This window comes from Anomaloglossus baeobatrachus, chromosome 2, assembly GCF_048569485.1.
Source record: "Anomaloglossus baeobatrachus isolate aAnoBae1 chromosome 2, aAnoBae1.hap1, whole genome shotgun sequence".
Taxonomy (NCBI): domain Eukaryota; kingdom Metazoa; phylum Chordata; class Amphibia; order Anura; family Aromobatidae; genus Anomaloglossus; species Anomaloglossus baeobatrachus.
This window is the reverse complement of record NC_134354.1, coordinates 566,857,273-566,880,813: the sequence shown is the minus strand read 5'-3', so window position 1 is coordinate 566,880,813 and position 23,541 is coordinate 566,857,273. Positions and strand designations below refer to the sequence as shown.

Sequence of the window (23,541 nt, the reverse complement as noted above, 5' to 3'; positions counted from 1 at the left end):
GCTGGCCAGCGTAAAGGGACACAAGCTTCCAAATCAACCCTGGCTCGGTGGATCAAGGAACCAATTCTCGAGGCTTATCGTTCCTCGGGGTTTCCGGTTCCCTCAGGGCTGAAGGCCCATTCTACCAGGGCCGTGGGAGCGTCCTGGGCTTTGCGGCACCAGGCTACGGCTCAGCAGGTGTGTCAGGCGGCTACCTGGTCGAGCCTGCACACTTTCACGAAACACTATCAGGTGCATACCTATGCTTCGGCAGATGCTAGCCTAGGTAGGCGAGTCCTTCAGGCGGCGGTTGCCCACCTGTAGGACGGAGCCGGTTGCGGCTCTATTATGAGGTATTATTTACCCACCCAGGGACTGCTTTTGGACGTCCCAATTGTCTGGGTCTCCCAATGGAGCGACAAAGAAGAAGGGAATTTTGTTTACTTACCGTAAATTCCTTTTCTTCTAGCTCCAATTGGGAGACCCAGCACCCGCCCCTGTTTTTTGTGTACACATGTTGTTCATGTTGAATGGTTTCAGTTCTCCGATATTCCTTCGGATTGAATTTACTTTAAACCAATTTATAATTTTTTCCTCCTTCTTGCTTTTGCACCAAAACTGAGGAGCCCGTGAGCACGGGGGGTGTATAGGCAGAAGGGGAGGGGCGTTACACTTTTAGTGTAATACTTTGTGTGGCCTCCGGAGGCATAGCTATACACCCAATTGTCTGGGTCTCCCAATTGGAGCTAGAAGAAAAGGAATTTACGGTAAGTAAACAAAATTCCCTTCTTTCAATCCTCGGGTAAAATATGTACTTGGTGAAGAGAGGAGGAAGGTTACTGCTGAGCTTTTATGTAGTCAAGAGGATGTTGAAGCTCTGCCTCTAGCTCCTTATTGTTTCTCTACCCTGTACTTAGGAGAGAGCTCCTGCTACTAATAAGATTCTATATCAGTAATGTAACAAAATGTTTTTATTGAAGACAATTTTTACCCAGGAATTAAGAATTTTGAAAATGAACAATCAATTCTGGCAGAGAATGAAGCGGATTTCTCTGATAAATTACAAAGTTTCTTATTTTCATGTGTACTATTGATTTATGAAACAAAAATTAAAATGATACATGATCTACCTCATGAGAAGCAAGTGGGAGACAGGTGTAGGACCAATAAATGAGGAGCACTGGGAGCTTGCCTTGGAAGCCCCTAAACAGGGTTATCCTACTTATATTAAAAAAGCCACGCAATTATATATTCTTCACCATATATACTATCTACAGCCAGCGTGCACAGGTACAACTGCTATTCCTGGATAAATGCCCCAAATGTCACACGGGCTCGAGAACGTTTTCACCTATGAGATTGCTCGGAGGTTAGGGGATACTGGGTCCAATTGTCTACTATTTGTTGTCTCTGACCAATATCAAAGGACTGTACATAGATTATTTCTGACTTAAGGTTTTATTTATAGCCCATAAGTATGTGGCCAGACATTGGATGTCTTTTAAGAGTGCCTACCATCTTGCAGTGGAAATCAGTGGTAAACTTCTCCCACACCGTAGAAAAAAAAAATATTGGGGTAAATCAATATTATCTGATGTAGTGTGTACAAAAAAAAGGGGGAACCCTGCCCTCCTTCCCTCGGATATGCTCGGTTTATTGCTGGCTGTTTGTGAGCGGAGAGCCAAACTGTCCAAGTAGTGAGTTCCAGTGCGGTTCAGGTGAAATCTGGGTCCTGAACGGAACTTGATCTAAAGTCGGGCTGAACCCACCGAACCTGACCTTCAACTGGTCCACTCATCTCTAGCGATGACTGCTAAGCTGGTGTGGTGTGAATTGAAAGCTTGCAACTGGCTGGGGGCTGATGGAAGTAGTCTTCAAGTTATGCCTTTTCCCCTACGGCCTTGGGTGGCTTTGGACCTGCACTTCTTCAACCTACCTTACTAGATGATGGTGCACAAGACGCAATGAAAAAAAGGTCATTTTTGTACAAATATGGGTGGTGCCCACTAACGTACTATTTATTTGATAATTTCAAATACTCAAAATATCAATGATTTATTAAATATCTTAAAATATCCCAAACCAAAATGTGTGTCATAACTACAAAGTGCACAGAAAGGGGAGAATTTCTGTACCCTGTATATTAATCTCCCTCCTGTGCACTGCCTGACAGCAGAGGTCGGCACCCTAATCAAGAGACGGCACCCCCACTCACCGTCGACTGTCCCTGTACTGACCTGTGTATCCCTGCCAGAAAAAGTGCTGGTGCCTAATTAAGGGAACAGTGCAAACCGCAGAAACAGCATGGTACATGACTAGGAAGTCAATAACCATAGCTGCAGCTTGGAAAGCCGCGCCGCATGTCATTTTACGGTGTGTAGAAAAGAAGCACAGTGTGCATGGGATACTTGTACTGAACAATGCAGTGTTTAGGACGCAACAAAAATACGTTACTTCCAAAATGCTGCTAATCCTGATCATGGGAACGTACTCTCATGAAAGCGGACTACAAATCTGCACATCACCAATAGCTAAGGGGGCATCTCACTGGTGAGGCCAGATTTGCAGGTTGAGAACCACTAATTTAGAGAGTTGCAAAGCCCTTCACATGACAGTAACAAGTACTGGAGAAAAGGCTGGAATTCATGTTGGATGGGATAATTTTCAGAGAATGCATAGTTATATTTAGTTTTTTTTTTTTTTGTATGGTACAAAAACAGATTTAATTACTGCTCTTTTCTTGTGTCTACAGGTTTGCTATGCTAAAGAGCTGAAGGAAGGATTTGTGGAGTATACTGAACAAGTTGTAAAACTCATGGTTCCACTCCTTAAATTTTATTTTCATGATGATATCCTTGCGAGTGAATCTTTTTTTTGTGGGATTTTGGTTAGCGCATTGTCATCTTACATTTATTGCTTGTTCTTTCCTCCAAAAAGGCAACAGGAGGACAGGGAGTCAGGGGACCTCTCTTTTCTGGAAATACATGGGCACCCACACCTACTGGGCGTTTATGACCTAATCCTTTGGATATATCCCATCAATAGCTAACATGAGAACACCTCTTCAGGGGACTTGCTTAAACTAAAACTCAAAGGAACCCTCCAAGCTGGGACTGAAAAGTGACTATTTGACATCTGTAGTTGCCCTACCTGGTGGCTTCAGTTTGCCTCTTGCGGCCTTCTCTGATCAGATTGGAGGTCTATTCCTAAGGTTACAAGATGGCCTTTCTTTCTTGTGGTCTGGTATAGAAAAGGCAGGGGAGTCATGGTTCAGACATACCACTGGAAGCTTGCAAATGAGAAAGCCACGGAGACACCATCACGTGTTTCTCAACGCTGGCAGGAAACTAGCCAGGTCTTTCACCGGGACGGAACAACCACGGGAAGGGCAGTCTCCAGTCAAGGAGACCACCTATACCAAACATGGTATCCATCCACAGACAGCCGTTTTGGGGTATTTGCCCCTCATCAGTGTGGAGTAGGAATCTGGCTAGTGGGGGCAATGCCTAGTAAAAGACTACTTAAGCAAGCATTGTTGACCTTAGGGAGATCAACATATCCACTGCGGAGACACCATCACGTGTTTCTCAACGCAGTGATTCTAGAGCAAAGCCCCCTGGGAAGTATGCAAATGAGAAAGCCGCGGAGACACCATCACGTGTTTCTCAACGCTGGCAGGAAACTAGCCAGGTCTTTCACCGGGACGGAACAACCACGGGAAGGGCAGTCTCAAGTCAAGGAGACCACCTATACCAAACATGGTATCCATCCACAGACAGCCGTTTCGGGGTATTTGCCCCTTTGCTCTAGAATCACTGCGTTGAGAAACACGTGATGGTGTCTCCGCAGTGGATATGTTGATCTCCCTAAGGTCAACAATGCTTGCTTAAATACCACTGGAAGCTGGCTGAAACGAACGGCAATCAGAACTGCAAACTGTGCATAGGCTAGGTGACTACTATATATAACATATAGGCACTTTACAGTCCCTAGATGGATCGTCACTTTAACTCCTTCACAACCTTGCAATTTTCCTTTTTTGCACTTTTGTTTTTTCTCCTCTTCGTTCAAGAGCCATAAATATTTTATTTTTTTTGTCCCTACAGCCATAGGAGAGCTTGTTTTTTGCTGGACGAATTGTACTTTTGAATTACATCATTCATTTTATTATGTGAAACACTGGAAAGCGGGGAAATATTCAAAGTGTTTCTAAATTGAAAAAAAATTGCAATACCATAATGGTTTTTTGGGTTTTTACCATATTCACTATATGATAAAACTGACCTTGGCATTATGATTCATCAGGCAGGTCAGTACGCAGATACCAAATATAATAAAATTTGGAAATTTTTGCTGTTGTCACCTATTTCAGTGACCTGTAATGTTCATTTTTCAAGATCGGGGCTATGTGCTGGTGTACGTTTTGTGCCCTGAGTTGATATTTTTGGGATATATACAATTGTTTTGATGGCTTCTTATTGCATTTTATTGCAATGTTGCAGCAACTAAAAAAAAATTAAATATTCTAGGGTTTTGAAGCTCTAATTGTCTAATCTCTCGTGCTATACAGAGCTGAAATTACAATACATCAGTGCCGTCATTCACAGGAGGATTGTAATGACAAATGCGGTAATGACAGCTGACCCCCAGCTGTCCTAACATCACCCGATGGGAGCAGGGAATGATGCACCCCCTGTCAGTGCATGTTAAATCCCGCTGTCAAAGATTCACCTCGGGATTTAACTGGTTAACAGCCTCGGGTGGATTTCTCATCCACCCATGGCTGTTATAGGGGTGCTTTACATGTAAGTTCCCTGCCTTCAACATTATACTCGCCCTCTGGCGTTTTCATGCTTTTCCAGCGTCGCTCCCCTGCTGCGGCGCCATCTTGTGACTTTCTTCTGACTGGCTGGAAGTCAGAAGTTACGTCACAAGCTCTCTATTCAAGTCTATCAGAGCCAGAACGAGGATCTCTTAGAGATGTATTGAGTTGTGACCTCTGGCCCGCTCCAGCTAACGCTGGGGCTGCCAGGAGGTAACAAATCTCAGGAGCCTGACAAGAGCGACAGTGATAGAAGATGAAGCCGCCATAGGGTGAATATGAGACAGGGGACTTAGATCTAAAGCACCACTGTTGTGGTGCAATAAAAAGTAAAGCAGGAGGGTTGCTTTAACAGATTGGCAATATAATGTGTGGAGCTTGAATTTAGCTTGGCTTTCCTGATTGCCTCTAAAGTGAGCTGTAAGGATTTGTGAGCTTTAAATTGCTTAATGATTTTTTTTTAAGTACCAAAGTTTATTTAAACAAATGTGGCATTATGACATTGAGAAATCCAATTTTATCATCTTTAGTAGTAGACTGTTGGACCAGTATTTTAATTATTTTTTTCTAGATTTAAGAGGTTTTCCAGTTCTAATGTGACCCCCTTTCATTTGTCCTAACACTTTCCCAATATTCTTCTGTTTCCTAAGCTTATCTCTCTGTAGCTCTTATATTCCTGTATTGATGTTCTGGCTTTGATCCTTCCGGTCTGGAGACTGGAATTGGACAACCTTAGCGGGGCACGTCACTGGTGGGTCTGCCTCTCTGTGAGTGACAGTCTGGGCACGCATGCTCACATCACACTTCCCTCTCCTCTTAGCCTGCTTCACAATGCAGTACTTTAATGTGACAAGTGCCACCATGTGCCGATCACGGTAATATACGAGGGGTGATCCAAAAGTAATGATCAATAATAAACACAATGAATATATTTAAAAAAATATATATATTTTTCTACATGGTCTCCTAACAAGTTTATACATTTAGTCCATCTCTTTTCTAAACAGAATTCCCTTTGAAAAAAATTCTTGATCTTGACCCTCAAAAAAATCCCCAACAGTGGTTATCACGTCGCTATTGTCGTCACATTTCTTGCCCCGGAGGTGTTCCTTGAGGCGAGGAAAGAGAAAGAAGTCACTGGGGGCTAGATCTGGCGAATAGGGGGGGTGTTCCACCAGTTCAAAGCCCGCTTCTTGAATGGTTGCCATGGCAACTGCAGCTTTGTGAGCCGGCGCGTTTTCTTGGTGAAACAGCACTCCAGCCCGCAGTTTGCCGCACCTTTTCTCCTTGATAGCCTCCCGCAATCTTATTTGTTCTGCATAGTAGGAGCCCGTAATAGTGGCTCCCTTCTCCAAATAGTCCACCATAATAATTCCTTCAGCGTCCCAAAAAACGGACGCCATAACCTTCCCTGCTGAGCTTGACACTTTGAATTTCTTCAGCACGGTTCGTTGGCTCGTTTCCATGTCATCGATTGTTGTTTAGTTTCGGCATCAAAGTGGTTGATCCAGGTCTCGTCCATGGTCAAAAAACGTGATAAAAAATTCTCCTTGTCTGCTTGGAACTTTTCGAGATTTGCTATTGAAATGTCAACTCGTTTCCTCTTTTGCTCGTTTGTTAACATTTTTGGCACCCAACGCGCGGAGACCTTTCTCTTATGCAATTCTTTTGCAAGGATCCTTTGAATACTGCCATATGAGATCCCTGTGACCTCAGCTACATGCCTGATAGTCCCTCTTCGATCTGCCAATACAACTTCAACTTTTTTCACGTTTTCTTCATTGAGGGACGTGGATGGGCATCCTTCACGATGTTCATCTTCCGTTGATGTTTTTCCCAGCTTAAATTCCTTGGCCCAGCGTGCAACTGTGGAATATGGAGGAGAAGAGTCCCCCAATGTTTCCACCAAGTCGCTGTGTATGTCTTTGGTAGTCATTTTTTTCAAGCAGAGGTATTTGATGACAGCTCTGAGCTCGTTTTTTTTCATCTTGATGTTCACTCCTCGGCAGTTCATATTCAAATGAATGTAGCTCTCGGGAATCGTGGCCTATTTAAGTGACTTTTTTTTTTTTTCCCTGGACTAGTGGGTACCTAAAAGAGAAGAAAACATTTTATTTTTATTACTGTGTGCAATAGAAATAACCGATTATCATTACTTTTGGATCGCCCCCGATGGTGTAATCAGATGCTCCTTTATAAAGCGGTCTGGCCCACTTAATGAATCAAAGCATCTGACACGTGGTTTGCACCTCACCACAAATCTTACTCCATTTGGGGACTGCAGTGATATTTCTGGTGTAAGGAACACCCTGCTCATCTTGAACTAAAGCTGTGGCATCATGCCCTAGCTCTGTTTATTTTGGCTGAAGTGAGAGAAACTGGCATTTAAATACCAAAAGACTCAACATTTTTGCTCAGCTGTGAGTTGCACAAATATTGAGACTTCTAAAAGCGATGTAAGCCAGTTTTCTAGCGTTACAGCTTTTAATCTCGGTCAGCATGTTTTCGTGAAATCTAGAGTTGTCCCACAGGCAGTGTGAACGATGTTGTGAAATGAATTGTAGAAAACCCTGTCACTCTTTCCTTAACTTGAACCATACGTGTAAGAGTTGCTGCTGCAGAGTCAATGTCATTGTTGCTGGAATGTGCACGAGTGCGTGGTCCGGAGTACCTAACCCAAATGTGGCACTTCATGTGTGATGCTCTTATAAAAGGCATTGGAACAGAGCCAGACTCCGATGTTCTCTCAGAAATAATGCACTCATTTGCAAAGGTAAGTTCAAAGTATTTTCAGTTACATGATTAAACCCTTTATCTTAGGTCATACTTAACATACTCTTAGTGTAACAGTCTTCAGTATATGGCTGCCTTCTTATAAGAAAATAATGCAACCACATGCTAAACTCACTGGAATGTAATACATCAGTCTATCAACTTAAGGCTAGATTCAAACATCCACTTGTCATGGTCCGAGAACAGACCATGATGCACAGGTCTTGCCACCCGAAATCTGCACCCATGGGTCAGGGAGCCCTGCTGCTTCTCTGTGCATTATGATTTGACCATGACAAACATGTGTGAATCTAGCCGCCTTCCCATTTTCCAGAGTTTTTTTTTTTTTTCTTTAATTGCACTTAACCCCTTCACCCCCGGACGATTTTCTGTCTTTCAGGTGGGGGGGGGGGGTTATGCTCCCCTTATTCCAAGAGCCGTAACTTTTTTTTTTTTTTTTCTTTTTCAGTCAATCTTGCCATATAAGGTCTTATTTTTTGCTGGACAAGTTGTACTTTTAAATGAAACAAGTTTTACCATATAGTGTACAGCAAAACGGCAAAAAAATTCCAAGTGGGAAAAAATTGCAAAAAAAACTACAATTGCATGATTTTTAGTAGGGTATTTTATTCACCGTGTTCACTATATGGTAAAATTGATGTCGATGTGATGCCTCAGGTCGATACGAGTTTGTAGACCCCAAACATATATAGGTTTACGGTTATCTAAGGTTTTAAAAAAAATTCAGACGTTTATTCAAAAAAAGTAGTGCACTTTTTGCGCCATTTTCCGAAACCCGTAGCGTTCTTATTTCTTTTTCGCTCCTAATTGGGAGACCCAGACAATTGGGTGTATAGCTACTGCCTCCGGAGGCCGCACAAAGTACTACACTTAAAAGTGTAAGGCCCCTCCCCTTCTGGCTATACACCCCCCCGTGGGAGCACGGGTCCTTCAGTTTTTTGCTTTGTGCGAAGGAGGTCAGACACGCACGCATAGCTCCACTGTTTAGTCAGCAGCAGCTGCTGACTATGTCGGATGGAAGAAAAGAGGACCCATACAAGGGTCCCCAGCATGCTCCCTTCTCACCCCACTTTCTGTCGGTGGTGCTTGTTAAGGTTGAGGTACCCATTGCGGGTACGGAGGCTGGAGCCCACATGCTGATTCCTTCCCCATCCCCATTAGGGCTCTGGGCGAAGTGGGATTTTACCGGTCTCCAGGCACAGAGACCGTGCTCCATCCGCAGCCCCTGGAGAAGCCGCTGGATTTGGAGCTGAGTATCGTCAGGGACATGGCCCTGCTCCGTCAAGGTACTCTGTGTCCCCGTGCATACGCGCGCACACCGCAGCATTGCTGGGTGTGTTAGTGCGCCGGGGACATCAGCGCTGCTGCGCTTGTGCCATTTCCTCACTTCAGCTTAGCTGAGTGGGTAGACTCGGGGAGAACTGTCGCGCCGGCCGCTGGGACTGCGACGCGGCTGGGACTTGTGGTGCGCCGGGGACTTCCGCGCTGGCCGTGCATATATCACGGCCGCGCTTATTACTACAGTCCCCGGCTTTTGCGGCCTAGTTCGTTCGTTCCCGCCTCCGCACCTGCCAGTCAGGAGGAAGGCGGGACGCTGTACAGAGCATCAGCGCTGAGGGCTGGAGTCTTTTTTACATACTCCAGCCCTCACACCAGGCACAGTAGGACGCAGTTTCCCGCTCTTTGTTTGTGGCACGCCCACGGTCCGCCCCTCTTCACAGAACGCCGGCAGCCATTCCTGCCTGCACGCTGAGCTGCAGAGGGGAGACGGGGAGACCCAGACACGGGATTCTACGGCCTCATACCCGCTGTTCAGCGGGCGGTAAGCAGCCCTCAAGGGCTCACCCCCACTTGTGCCGTTTGTATACTGAGTATTTTGTGTTTGCAAATACTTTGTACTGTACGGTCGCTGGTGATTCTCGGCTATATACCCTCCTAGATTACAAGGAGGCAACAGCATGTCGTCCGCTAAACGCAAGGGTGCCAAGGCACAGACATTATATGCTGCCTGTACCGCATGTGCGGCTGCTCTACCGGCAGGTTCCACTGACCCCCATTGTGTGCAGTGCTCGGCCCCTGTGCAACTTGCACAGCCAGGGCCTCTGCTGGACGTGACCCAGGGTGTACCACCTGTGAATGCTGTCCAGGTGACAGGAACGGAGTTTGCAGCTTTTGCTGACAGATTGTCTATGACCATGTCAAAGATTCTTGAAACATTGCAGTCTAGACCAGTAACTCAGACCATGGACACTGTGGCATCATTGCTCCCTGGTCACCCTCAGCTGGCACACTTCCAAGCTCCGGGGGTGTCACATGCACCCCAGGGTGACGATTCTGACTCGGACAACAGTCCCAGACAACCTAAGCGGGCTCGTTATGAGGGGCCCTCAACTTCGTCTCACTGGTCAGGATCCCAGCGGGACGAATCTATGGGTGATGAGGCGGATGTAACTGATCAAGATTCCGATCCTGGGTCCGCTCTCAATCTGGATACACCGGATGGTGACGCCATAGTGAATGATCTTATAGCGTCCATCAATAGGATGTTAGATATTTCTCCGCCAGCTCCTACTGAGGAGGAGGCAGCTTCACAGCAGGAGAAATTCCATTTCAGATACCCCAAGCGTAAATTAAGCACTTTTCTGGACCACGCTGACTTTAGAGATGCAATCCAGAAACACCACGCTTATCCTGAGAAGCGGTTTTCTAAACGGCTTAAAGATACACGCTATCCTTTTCCCCCTGACGTGGTCAAGGGTTGGACCCAGTGTCCCAAGGTGGACCCTCCAATCTCCAGGCTTGCAGCTAGATCCTTAGTTGCAGTAGAAGATGGAGCGGCACTTAAAGATGCCACTGACAGGCAGATGGAGCTCTGGCTGAAATCCATCTATGAAGCTATTGGAGCGTCGTTGGCGCCAGCTTTCGCAGCCGTATGGGCACTCCAAGCTATTTCAGCTGGGCTTATACAAGTCGACTCGGTCACACGTACATCTGCCCCGCAGGTGGCACCATTGACCTCTCAAATGTCTGCATTCGCGTCTTACGCGATTAATGCTGTCCTGGACTCTACGAGCCGTACGGCGGTGGCGTCAGCCAACTCCGTGGTTTTGCGCAGGGCCCTGTGGTTGAGAGAATGGAAAGCAGATTCTGCTTCCAAGAAGTGCTTAACCAGTTTGCCCTTTTCTCGTGACCGATTGTTTGGGGAGCGTTTGGATTAAATCATCAAACACTCCAAGGGTAAGGACTCATCCTTACCTCAACACAGACAAAACAAGCCCCAACAAAGGAGGGGTCAGTCTGGTTTTCGGTCCTTTCGAGGCTCAGGCAGGTCCCAATTCTCCTCGTCCAAAAGGACTCAAAAGGATCAGAGAGGTTCAGATTCTTGGCGGACGCAGTCACGCCCAAAAAAGACAGCAGGAAGAACCGTTACCAAGACGGCTTCCTCATGACTCTCAGCCTCCTCTCTCCGCATCCTCGGTCGGTGGCAGGCTCTCCCGCTTTGGCGGCATTTGGCTGTCACAGGTCAAAGACCGTTGGGTGAGGGACATTCTGTCTCACGGGTACAGGATAGAGTTCAGCTCTCGTCCTCCAACTCGTTTCTTCAGAACTTCCCCACCGCCCGACCGAGCCGATGCTCTGCTGCAGGCGGTGGCCGCTCTAAAGGCGGAAGGAGTGGTGACTTCCGTTCCTCTTCAGGAACAAGGTCACGGTTTTTACTCCAATCTGTTTGTGGTGCCAAAGAAGGACGGGTCCTTTCGGCCCGTCCTGGATCTAAAATTGCTCAACAAACACGTAAAAACCAGGAGGTTCCGGATGGAATCTCTCCGCTCCGTCATAGCCTCAATGTCTCAAGGAGATTTCTTAGCATCAATAGACATCAAGGATGCTTATCTTCACGTGCCGATTGCGCCAGAGCATCAGCGTTTTCTACGCTTCGTTCTAGAAAGCGAACACCTGCAGTTCGTAGCGTTACCTTTCGGGCTGGCAACAGCCCCTCGGGTCTTCACCAAGGTCATGGCAGCAGTAGTAGCTGTCCTGCACTCGCAGGGTCACTCCGTGATCCCGTATTTGGACGATCTACTTATAAAGGCACCCTCTCAAGAGGCATGCCAACACAGTCTGAACGTGGCACTGAAGACTCTCCAGAGTTTCGGGTGGATTATCAACTTTTCAAAGTCAAATCTAACCCCGACCCAATCACTAACATATCTTGGCATGGAGTTTCATACTCTCTCAGCGATAGTGAAGCTTCCACTGGACAAGCAGTGCTCTCTGCAGACAGGGGTGCAATCTCTCCTGCAGAACCAGTCCCACTCATTGAGGCGCCTCATGCATTTCCTAGGGAAGATGGTGGCAGCAATGGAAGCAGTCCCTTTCGCGCAGTTTCATCTGCGCCCTCTACAGTGGGACATTCTCCGCCAATGGGACGGGAAGTCGACGTCACTCGACAGGGATGTCTCCCTCTCTCAGGCAACCAAGGACTCTCTCCGATGGTGGCTTCTTCCCACCTCATTGTCAAAAGGAAAGTCGTTCCTACCCCCATCCTGGGCGGTGGTCACGACAGATGCGAGCCTATCAGGGTGGGGAGCAGTGTTTCTTCACCACAGGGCTCAGGGTACGTGGACTCAGAGAGAGTCCACCCTTCAGATCAATGTTCTGGAAATCAGAGCAGTCTATCTTGCTCTGCGAGCCTTCCAACAGTGGCTGGAGGGCAAGCAGATCCGGATTCAGTCGGACAATTCCACAGCGGTGGCGTACATCAACCACCAAGGGGGAACACGCAGTCGACAAGCCTTTCAAGAAGTCCGGCGGATTCTGACGTGGGTGGAAAACACAGCATCCACCATATCCGCAGTTCACATCCCAGGCGTGGAAAACTGGGAAGCAGACTTTCTCAGTCGCCAGGGCATGGACGCAGGGGAATGGTCCCTTCACCCGGACGTGTTTCAGGAGATCTGTCGCCGCTGGGGGATGCCGGACGTCGACCTGATGGCGTCACGGCACAACAACAAGGTCCCGGTTTTCATGGCACGGTCTCACGATCACCGAGCTCTGGCGGCAGACGCCTTAGTTCAGGATTGGTCGCAGTTCCGACTACCTTATGTGTTCCCACCTCTGGCATTATTGCCCAGAGTGATCCGCAAAATCAGGTCCGACTGCCGTTGCGCCATTCTCGTCGCTCCAGACTGGCCAAGGAGGTCGTGGTACCCGGATCTGTGGCATCTCACGGTAGGACAACCGTGGGCGCTACCAGGCCGTCCAGACTTGCTGTCTCAAGGGCCGTTTTTCCATCGGAATTCTGCGGCCCTGAACCTGACTGTGTGGCCATTGAGTCCTGGGTCCTAGGGACCTCAGGTTTATCTCATGATGTTGTTGCCACCATGAGACAGGCTAGGAAACCATCCTCCGCCAAGATCTACCACAGAACGTGGAAGATATTCTTATCTTGGTGCTCTGCTCAGGGAGTTTCTCCCTGGCCATTTGCATTGCCTATTTTTCTTTCCTTCCTGCAGTCTGGGTTGGAAAAAGGTTTGTCTCTTAGCTCCCTTAAAGGACAAGTTTCTGCGCTATCCGTATTCTTTCAGAAGCGCCTGGCGCGACTTCCTACGGTACGCACGTTCCTGCAAGGGGTTTGTCATATCATTCCCCCTTACAAGCGGCCATTGGAACCCTGGGATCTGAACAAGGTTCTGATTGCTCTCCAGAAGCCACCTTTCGAGCCTATGAAGGAGATTTCCTTTTCTCGGCTTTCACAGAAAGTGGCTTTTCTGGTGGCGGTCACGTCTCTTCGGAGAGTGTCAGAGCTGGCGGCGTTATCTTGCAAATCGCCCTTCCTGGTGTTTCACCAGGACAAGGTGGTACTGCGTCCAATTCCAGAGTTTCTTCCCAAGGTGGTATCTTCCTTTCATCTCAATCAGGATATCACTTTACCATCTTTGTGTCCGCATCCAGTTCACCAATTTGAAAAGGGTTTACATCTGTTGGACCTGGTGAGAGCACTCAGGATCTACATTTCCCGCACGGCGTCTCTGCGCCGTTCGGATGCACTCTTTATCCTGGTCGCTGGTCAGCATAAAGGGTCGCAAGCTTCCAAATCCACCCTTGCGCGGTGGATCAAGGAACCAATTCTACACGCCTACCGTTCTGCTGGGCTTCCGACTCCTTCTGGACTGAAGGCCCATTCTACCAGAGCCGTGGGTGCGTCCTGGGCATTACGGCATCAGGCTACGGCTCAGCAGGTGTGCCAGGCGGCTACCTGGTCGAGTCTGCACACTTTCACCAAGCATTATCAGGTGCATACCTACGCTTCGGCGGATGCCAGCCTAGGTAGACAAGTCCTGCAGGCGGCGGTGGCCCACCTGTAAGGAAGGGCTGCCTGACAGCCCGATCGCGAGGTATTATTTTACCCACCCAGGGACTGCTTTTGGACGTCCCAATTGTCTGGGTCTCCCAATTAGGAGCGAAAAAGAAGGGAATTTTGTTTACTTACCGTAAATTCCTTTTCTTCTAGCTCCAATTGGGAGACCCAGCACCCGCCCTGTTTTTCTGAGGGTATTTGTTTTTCGGGTGCACATGTTGTTCATGTTAATAACTTACGTTCTCCGATATTGTTTATCGGATTGAATTTGTTTTTGAAACAGTTATTGGCTTTCCTCCTTCTTGCTTTTGCACTAAAACTGAAGGACCCGTGCTCCCACGGGGGGGTGTATAGCCAGAAGGGGAGGGGCCTTACACTTTTAAGTGTAGTACTTTGTGCGGCCTCCGGAGGCAGTAGCTATACACCCAATTGTCTGGGTCTCCCAATTGGAGCTAGAAGAAAAGGAATTTACGGTAAGTAAACAAAATTCCCTTCTTTTCAGAATCTATGGCTCAGTGACTGCTTAGTTTTTGCGTCTCAAGCGGTCATTTGTAATGGTACCATTAGTGCGCAGATGCTACGTTTTGATCGCCTTTTATTGCATTTTGCGCAAAATGTGCGACGACCAAAAAACGTAATTTTGATGTTTGGAACTTTTTTGCTGCTACGCAGTTTACCGATCAGATTAATTGATTTAAATTTTCATTGGGTGTTTCTGAACGTAGAGATACCAAATTTGTGTTTGTTTTTTTTTGTTTTTTGTTTTTTTTTTAAACCCTTTAATAATTTTCAATGGGGCAAATGGGGGGTGATTTAAGGGGGATGGGGTTTAAACTTTTTTTTTTTTTTTTTTTACTAGACTGATTGCTTGTTCCTTTCTGTAGATCACAGCTGCATTGCTCTGATCTGCAGAAAAGCTGCTCACACCCAGCGCTCTGCCGGGTGTAAGAGGAAGTAACTCGTGATAGCTACAGGAGTCATCACATGACCCTGTGCTACCATGGCAACTATCAGCTCTACGTGATCACGTCACGTGACTGCCGATGGAGCTGAGTGCTTACCTCAGCTGGGATGTACATTAGCCTGTCACATTTTGACAGTGCGGTGTAAGGGGTTAACAGACTTGAGTGGATCGCGGATCCACTCGTGCCTGCTAGCCACACATGTCGGCTGTTAAATCAGCTGACATGTGCGGGACTCACCGCCGGCTAATCACTGCAGCCAGAAGTGAGTATACCGACATGAGGCAGGACATACCCAGTACGTCCAATGTCGGTAAGAGGTTAAAATACATCTTATTAGCCAGGCAATCACATCAACTCTCTAATCTTTTTTTCCCTTCGTACAGTCCTCACTGGTTCTTTCTTTCATCTCTTTGCCAATTCATGCATTTGGTGACATTTTGGGACTTGCAAATTAAAGCTTTTACTCAAGTATTCTGTGGATAAAAGCTCTGTAAAATCACAATTTTGGAGTAACACCTGGCTGTGGTAAAATTATGCAACTTTCAGCGTTCTCACGCCATTATCGCCCAGTTCCATGAAAGTGGTGTAGCTGGGACAAGAAAGATGGGGTTGTGGAGACTGCCACGCTTTAAGAGGTGACGTTGAGAGGTGGCGTTTGCTATGCCACAAATCTTACTCCAGGATTTTCCACTTGTCTGGAGCTCTTGATTCATGAAGTGATATACAGTGCTGGCCAAAAGTATTGGTACCCCTGCAATTCTGTCAGATAATACTCAGTTTCTTTATCGTTCCTATGGGAGACCCAGACATTGGGTGTATAGCTTCTGCCTCCGGAGGACACACAAAGTACTACACTAAAAAGTGTAGCTCCTCCCTCTGAGCATATACACCCCCTGGATAACCAAATATAGCCAGTTCAATGCTTTGTGTTCAGGAGGCATACATCCACACATGCATTCTCATCTGATTTTTGATTTTTGGAAAGAGTTTGAAGAAAAGCGGGTCCAAGCCTGGACTCCCGGCATGTCCCTTCTCACCCCACTGTGTCGGCGGTGTTGTTAAGGTTGATTTCAGGGCTGGAGCCTTACATGCCACGCTCCTTCACCATCCCTCGGGCTCTGGCTTGAAGTGGGAGCCAGCACAGTTCTCCCTGCCTTGCAGGAGACCGGTCTCCATCCGCAGCCCTTCAGGATCCTGCCGGACGGAGCACTCATCCCCAGGGACTTGAAACCCTGCGTCTCACAAGCTAAGTATCTGAGACGTTATTTTCGGGGGGTCCCTTGTACTTTATTGTTAGGGAGAGTGGGCTGTGTATCTATTCTGACATTTCCGTCCGGTTCTCTGGTTTTCACCTGAGAACCGCGCCGCTGGTGCCTGCACGCCGGCCGCATCGTTAAATTTAGGCCCCGGCTTCGCCTGAGGCCTAGTTTCGATTTCACTGCCCCTGCATGTCAATCATGCAGAGGGACAGTGCGGCTCCGCCCAGCGCCCGTTCGGCAGAGGGGAGGGACACTCCTCTCTGAGGTAATGTTCCCTCCCTGTAAATCTCCTTGGCCCTCCAGATCCCGCTCTGAGTAGGCCCCGCCCCCTCTCCTCGCTCTGGCGCCATTTTATCAGCGTTCTCACAGCGATCGGCGCTGGCTGCAGCATCTCTCTGGGGGTCCGGGCTGTGGGATCTGGAGGGCACACAAACTGTCTGGTAAGCCACAACCTCCGGTTGTGGACCTGCTTATATACTCTCTGGGGGTCATTCTGGCTCAGAGCCCCCACTTCAGTAGCATGTCTCACACGAGGAGCAAGGCTGTACGCAATATGCACTGCATGTAAGCTCGTGCTGCCTGAACCGAGCACATATCCACATTGTGATGCCTGCTCTAACCTGGCAATGCCTCAGCCTGATATCGCACCCACAGTGGTCCCTCCGGCTGCTCCGGCTCCGGTGGCTGAACCCCCGGCTTGGGTGTAATCCTTCTCTAGGTCAATCTCCCAGTCTTTTGCCGACTCCATGGGACAGCTGTCCCGGACTTTGCTGACAATGCATCAGCCCCCTTCTCAGGGCGGCTATGCTGCTAGGGCTCTCTCAGCGGAGCTCACAGAAGATTCTTCATCTGGTCCCAGACCCCGTCCTCCTAAAACGAGACGCAGGGCTCCCTCTCCTTCCTCGTCCCGTGGCTCTGATTCACGAGCTGACTCGCAGGACGAGGAGGATGCCTTTACTGGGGGCTCGGACGCTACCTCCATGTGCCCCATTGATCTGTCCGAAATGACGCAGATGTTAGTGATTTGATTGCGTCCATTAATTCTGTACTGGACCTCAATCCGCCAGTGTCAGAGGAGCAACACTCTCTGGCAGAAAAGCACCAGTTTACCTTGCCTAAGAGACCAAGGAGTGTGTTCTTTAACCACTCCAGTTTTCAGGCCACTGTGACCAAGCCTAGGGCCTGTCCTGACAAACGCTTCCCAAAGCGTGGTTCTGATGACCGTTTTCCCTTTCCACCAGAGGTGGTCAAGGAGTGGGCTCATTCACCAAAGGTAGACCCTCCGGTGTCTAGACTCTCAGCCCGGACAGTTGTATCAGTGGCTGATGGCACCTCACTTAAGGATTCCACTGACCGCCAGGTTGACCTTCTGGCCAAATCTGTATATGAGGCGGCAGGGACCTCGTTCTCCCCATCTTTTGCAGCAGTGTGGGCTCTCAAAGCCATCTCTGCTTCTCTAGAGGAGATGCATTCCCTCACCAGGGACTCTATGCCCGAAATGGTTGCCTTAACTTCCCAGGCTTCAGCCTTTTCATCCTATGCCATGTCTGCCATGCTGGAGGCTTCTCACCGCACTGCGGTGGCTTCGGCTAATTCCCTCGCTATCCGCAGGATCTTGTGGCTTCGAGAGTGGAAGGCAGACACTTCTTCAAAGAAGTACCTTGCTGGGCTCCCATTTGCTGGGTCCAGGCTGTTCGGTGAACAACTGGATGAAATTATTAAGGAAGCTACTGGCGGGAAGAGTACTTCCATGCCACAAACTAAAACCAGGAAACCTGTCCAGGGCAGGAACCAGTCGAGGTTTCGTTCTTTTTGTTCCTCCAACTGGTCGTCCTCTAAGCCCTCGGCCTCGTCCACTAACTCAGCCAAGTACCAAAAACCCAACTGGCGCACGAATCCGCGTCCTCAGAAGACCGCAGGAGCTGCTGCCACTAAGGCAGCCTCCTCTTGACTATCTGGCCGCGCCAGCAACGTCCTTGGTCGGTGGCAGGCTCTCCCACTTTGGCGACGTGTGGTTTCAACACGTCTCCGATCAGTGGGTGCGGGATATCATCTCCCACGGCTACAGGATAGAATACTCTTCCAGCCCGCCAAACAGATTTTTTCTGTCAACTCCCCCCTGCTCCAAGGCCGCCGCCTTCTCACAGGCCGTGGCATCCTTGCAGGCCAACAGAGTAATTGTACCGGTTCCCGCCCGGGAACGGTTCAGAGGTTTCTACTCAAATCTCTTCCTAGTCCCCAAAAAGGACGGTTCCTTCCGGCCCATCCTGGATCTCAAGCTTCTCAACAAGCATGTTCAGGTGCGGCATTTTCGCATGGAGTCTCTGCGATCAGTCATTGCCTCAATGACCCAAGGAGATTTCCTGGCAGGCATCTCTGATGTCGATGGATATCTGCATGTGCCAATTGCAGTTTCATACCAGCGTTGGCTACGTTTTGCAATCTGAGAGGAACATTTCCAATTCGTGGCTCTCCCCTTCGGGTTAGCCACGGCCCCTCGAGTATTCACCAAGGTCATGGCAGCAGTGGTTGCGGTTCTGCACCTCCAGGGGTTGGCAGTGATTCCTTACCTGGACGACCTTCTAGTCAAGGCTTCATCCAGTGCAGACTGTCAGCGGAGTGTCTCGCTCACTCCCGCCACTCTAGTCCAATTCGGGTGGCTTGTCAATCTGCCCAAATACACTCTGACTCCGACCCAGAAGCTCACGTACCTAGGGATGCAATTCGAGACTCTGCCGGCACTTGTGAAGCTGCCCTTAGTCAAACAGCAGTCCCTCCATCTGGCGGTGCGCTCTTTGCTGAGGCCCCGCCGTCATTCCATCAGGCACCTAATGCAGGTGCTGGGCCAGATGGTGGCGTCAATGGAAGCGGTTCCCTTTGCCCAGTTCCATCTGCGTCCTCTGCAGCTGGACATTCTCCGCTGTTGGGACAAGCGGACTTCCTCCTTGCACAGGTTAGTGGCTCTGTCGCCACAGACCAGGGGGCTCCCTTCAGTGGTGGCTTCGGCCCCTCTCTCTGTCTCAGGGACGCTCCTTCCTGGCCCCGTCCTGGGTGATCCTCACCACGGATGCCAGTCTATCCGGCTGGGGAGCAGTATATCTCCACCACAGAGCGCAGGGCACTTGGACTCCGTCCGAATCAGCCCTCTCGATCAATGTGCTGGAAATCAGAGCTGTGCTTCTAGCTCTCTTAGCCTTTCACCACCTGTTGGCGGGCAAGCACATTCGAGTCATAGTATCATAGTTTTTAAGGTTGAAGGGAGACTTCAAGTCCATCTAGTTCAACCCGTAGCCTAACATGTTGATCCAGAGGAAGGCAAAAAAAAACCCCAATGTGCCAAACAAGTTCCAATGGGGAAAAAATTTCCTTCCAGACTCCACATCCGGCAATCAGACTAGTTCCCTGGATCAATACCCTGTCATAAAATCTAATATACATAACTGGTAATATTAAATTTTTCAAGAAAGGCATCCAGGCTCTGCTTAAATGTTAGTAGTGAATCACTCATTACAACATCATGCGGCAGAGAGTTCCATAGTCTCACTGCTCGTACAGTAAAGAATCCTCGTCTGTGATTATGATTAAAGGGGTGGTTCACCCATTTTTTTTATTTTCTGTATGAGCTATACTTACCTTTCTAGGCGTCTTCTCCATTGCCTTCTGTTTCCAGTTCTGGCACTGAGCGGCGCTATCCTGCACGCTCAGTGCCAGTCACATGACCCCCTGGAGCTGTGGCCGCCGGCATCCTCTGACGTCCCGGCATTTCCGGGCTCTCAAACAAGACGGGTACGTCACAGGATGCCGGCGCCACTCAGATTGAGTGACAGGGCTGTGGGCGGTGACTACCGCACGTCACAGCCCAGCATCGAGGGGAGGAGCCGGAGGACGTCACTGTGGAGCCGGCGTCCTGCAGAGAGGCTGAGACACGGGGCGCCAGGGTGCAGTACAGGGGGGGTCTTTAGCTGAATCCCCCCCTGCACGTAAGTATGTGCTCACACTGTCCACCCGCCCGCTCTGCTGCGATGTCAGGAGAGCGGCCGGTGTCGGGCAGTGTGATCATCTGCACCTCCCAGCAGCAAGACACTGGCAGGCATGTCACCGCTGTGCTCTGCCATCTGTCCTGCTGCATGGGACCAACTGTCTGCACTCTGTCACCTGCACCACAAGTCACAGAGTGGAGACAGTTGGTGACAGAGCACCTCTGCCCCCCCCCTGTTCTTTCCCCACTCTCTTCTCTCCCCCCACTCTTCTCCCCCTCCCCTCTTCCCCCTCTTCTCTGCCCCCCTCTTATCCCTCTCTCCCCTCCCCTCTCTTTTCCCTCGCTCTCTTCCCCCCTCGCTCTTTTCCTCCCCCCTGCGCTCTCTTTTCCTCCCCCCTCGCTCTTTTTTCCTCACCCCTCGCTCTTTTCCTCCCCCCTCGCTCTCTTTTCCTCCCCCCTGCGCTCTTTTCCTCCCCCCTGCGCTCTTTTCCTCCCCCCTGCGCTCTTTTCCTCCCCCCTGCGCTCTTTTCCTCCCCCCTGCGCTCTCTTTTCCTCCCCCCTGCGCTCTTTTCCTCCCCCCTCGCTCTCTTTTCCTCCCCCCTCGCTCTCTTTTCCCCCCCCTCGCTCTCTTTTCCTCCCCCCTCGCTCTCTTTTCCTCCCCCCTCGCTCTCTTTTCCTCCCCCCTCGCTCTCTTTTCCTCCCCCCTCGCTCTCTTTTCCTCCCCCCTCGCTCTCTTTTCCTCCCCCCTCGCTCTCTTTTCCTCCCCCCTCGCTCTCTTTTCCTCCCCCCTCGCTCTCTTTTCCTCCCCCCTCGCTCTCTTTTCCTCCCCCCTCGCTCTCTTTTCCTCCCCCCTCGCTCTCTTTTCCTCCCCCCTCGCTCTTTTCCTCCCCCCTCGCTCTCTTTTCCTCCCCCCTCGCTCTCTTTTCCTCCCCCCTCGCTCTCTTTTCCTCCCCCGCTCGCTCTCTTTTCCTCCCCCGCTCGCTCTCTTTCCCCCCCGCTCGCTCTTTCCCCCCCCGCTCTCTTTTCCTCCCCCCTCGCTCTTTTCCTCCCCCCTCGCTCGCTCTCTTTCCCCCCCCCCGCTCGCTCTCTTTCCCCCCCCTGCGCTCTCTTTTCCTCCCCCCTGCGCTCTCTTTTCCTCCCCCCTGCGCTCTTTTCCTCCCCCTGCGCTCTCTTTTTTTCCTCCCCCTGCGCTCTTTTCCTCCCGCGCTCTTTTTTTCCTCCCGCGCTCTTTTTTCCTCCCGCGCTCTCTTTTTTTCTCCCCCCTCGCTCTCTTTTCCCCCCTCGCTCTCTTTTCCCCCCCCCTCGCTCTCTTTTCCCCCCCTCGCTCTCTTTTCCTCCCCCCCTCGCTCTCTTTTCCCCCCCCTCGCGCTCTCTTTTCCCCCCCCCTCGCTCTCTTTCCCCCCCCCTCGCTCTCTTTCCCCCCCCCCTCGCTCTCTTTTCCTCCCCCCTCGCTCTCTTTTCCTCCCCCCTCGCTCTTTCCCCCCCGCTCGCTCTCTTTCCCCCCCCCGCTCGCTCTCTTTCCCCCCCCCCCGCTCGCTCTCTTTCCCCCCCCCCGCTCGCTCTCTCCCCCCCCCCACTCGCTTTCTTTTCCTCCCCCCCCCCTCGCTCGCTCTCTTTTCCCTCGCTCTCTCCTGGCATGGTCAGTACAGAAATCTCTCCATCGTGGAGGGGTGAGAGGGAGTAATAAACATGGAGTCCCTACTGTGTCTGTGTATTTATTTCTAATAAAGTATTTTTCTCTGTGTGGTCTTTTTTTTTTTTTAACCCTTTATTGGAGATTCTTAATGGCCAGGTCAACCTTGGCCTGACATTTAGAATCTCGGGCTTTATACCAGCGGGTAAAACATAGCTGGTATTAACCCCTTATTACCCAGCGTGCCACCTGCCACCAGGGCCACTGGAAGAGTTGGATACAGCGCCAGAAGATGGCGCTTCTATTAAAGCGCCATTTTCTGGGGCGGCTGTGGACTGCAATTCGCAGCGGGGGGCCCAAAAAGTTTGGGCACCCTTCACTGCGGATTCCAATCCCCAGCTGCCTAGTTGTACCTGGCTGGACTCAAAAATTCGGCGAAGCCCATGTCATTTTTTTTTTTAATTTCATGAAATTCATGAAATAAAAAAAAAAAAGGCTTCTCTATATTTTTGGTTCCCAGCCGGGTACAACTAGGCAGCTGGGGGTTGGGGGCAGCCCGTAGCTGCCTGCTGTACCTGGCTAGCATACAAAAATATGGCGAAGCCCACGTCATTTTCTTAAAAACGTTTTCAGGGAAAAACCTTTATAAAAAAAAAAAAAAATGCTTCCCTGCATTTCTATTGCCAGTGAAAGTAACACCAAGCAGCGGGGGCTAGCAGCCAGTAGCTGCTTTGGTTACCCTTAGAAACAGAAAATGCAGCGGGAGCCCACAAACAATGTGATTTTTTTTATTTTTAATTAATTTTTTTTTTAAAAAAAACGGCATGGGCTTCGCCCATCGAGCACCAGAGCATTTTACTGCTCAATTCATCCCAAGTAATCAGATGACTCCAGTGTCGGCCGATTACTTGTTCTGTGTCCCCCTGCATCCATCGCAGCGTGTACGGGCTGTGAGGTCAGCGGAGTGGAGACAGTGACATGCTCTGCTCTGACACATAGTGTGCTGCATGTCACTATCTTTCTCCACTCTAGCACTTGTAGTGCAGGTGACCGGATGCTGCATGTCACGTTTTTGCCGCGATTTGGTGCCTTTTTTGCTGCGTTTTTGCTCACTGCGTTTTTAATCAGTGCACAATGCCATTAAGGATTGTTGATGAAAAAAATAAAAAAGGTCTGATGTCATTTCCTTATTCAAAATGTTCATTGTATGCAGGAGAGCAGACAGCAGCTGCAGAACTACAAGGCTCAGCATCCTCCATCCAGGACTGTATGCAGTTTTTTTACCCAAAAAGAAAAAAAAAATGACGTGGGCTTCGCCATATTTTTGTATGCTAGCCGGGTACAGCAGGCAGGTACGGGCTGCCCCCAACCCCCAGCTGCCTAGTTGTACTCGGCTGGGAACCAAAAATATAGAGAAGCCCTTTTTTTTTTTTAATTATTTCATGAATTTCATGAAATAATTTTAAAAAAAAAATGACGTGAGCTTCGCCTAATTTTGGTGTCCAGCCGGGTACAACTAGGCAGCTGGGGATTGGAATCCACAGTGAAGGGTGCCCATGCTTTCTGGGCACCCCCACTGCGAATTGCAGTCCGCAGCCACCCCAGAAAATGGTGCTTTCATAGAAGCGCCATCTTCTGGCGCTGTATCCAACTCTTCCAGCTGCCCTGATGCCGGGTGGCTATCCGGGTAATAATGGAGTTAGGACTAGCTGTATATTATCAGCTAGCCCTAAGCCCGAAATTCATGGTGTCA

At 49.5% G+C, this 23,541-nt stretch overlaps 1 protein-coding gene across 1 annotated transcript in view; it reads left to right on the top strand.

Annotated features, from left to right (window-relative positions):
- IPO5 (importin 5) overlaps positions 1–23,541 on the top strand; it is a 187,682-nt gene that overhangs the window by 140,930 nt on the left and 23,211 nt on the right. Inside the window, exons 18-19 of the mRNA XM_075336731.1 lie at positions 2,732–2,828; positions 7,402–7,574. Of these exons, the coding sequence (XP_075192846.1) occupies positions 2,732–2,828; positions 7,402–7,574 (270 nt within the window). The remainder of the gene's footprint in view (positions 1–2,731; positions 2,829–7,401; positions 7,575–23,541) is intronic.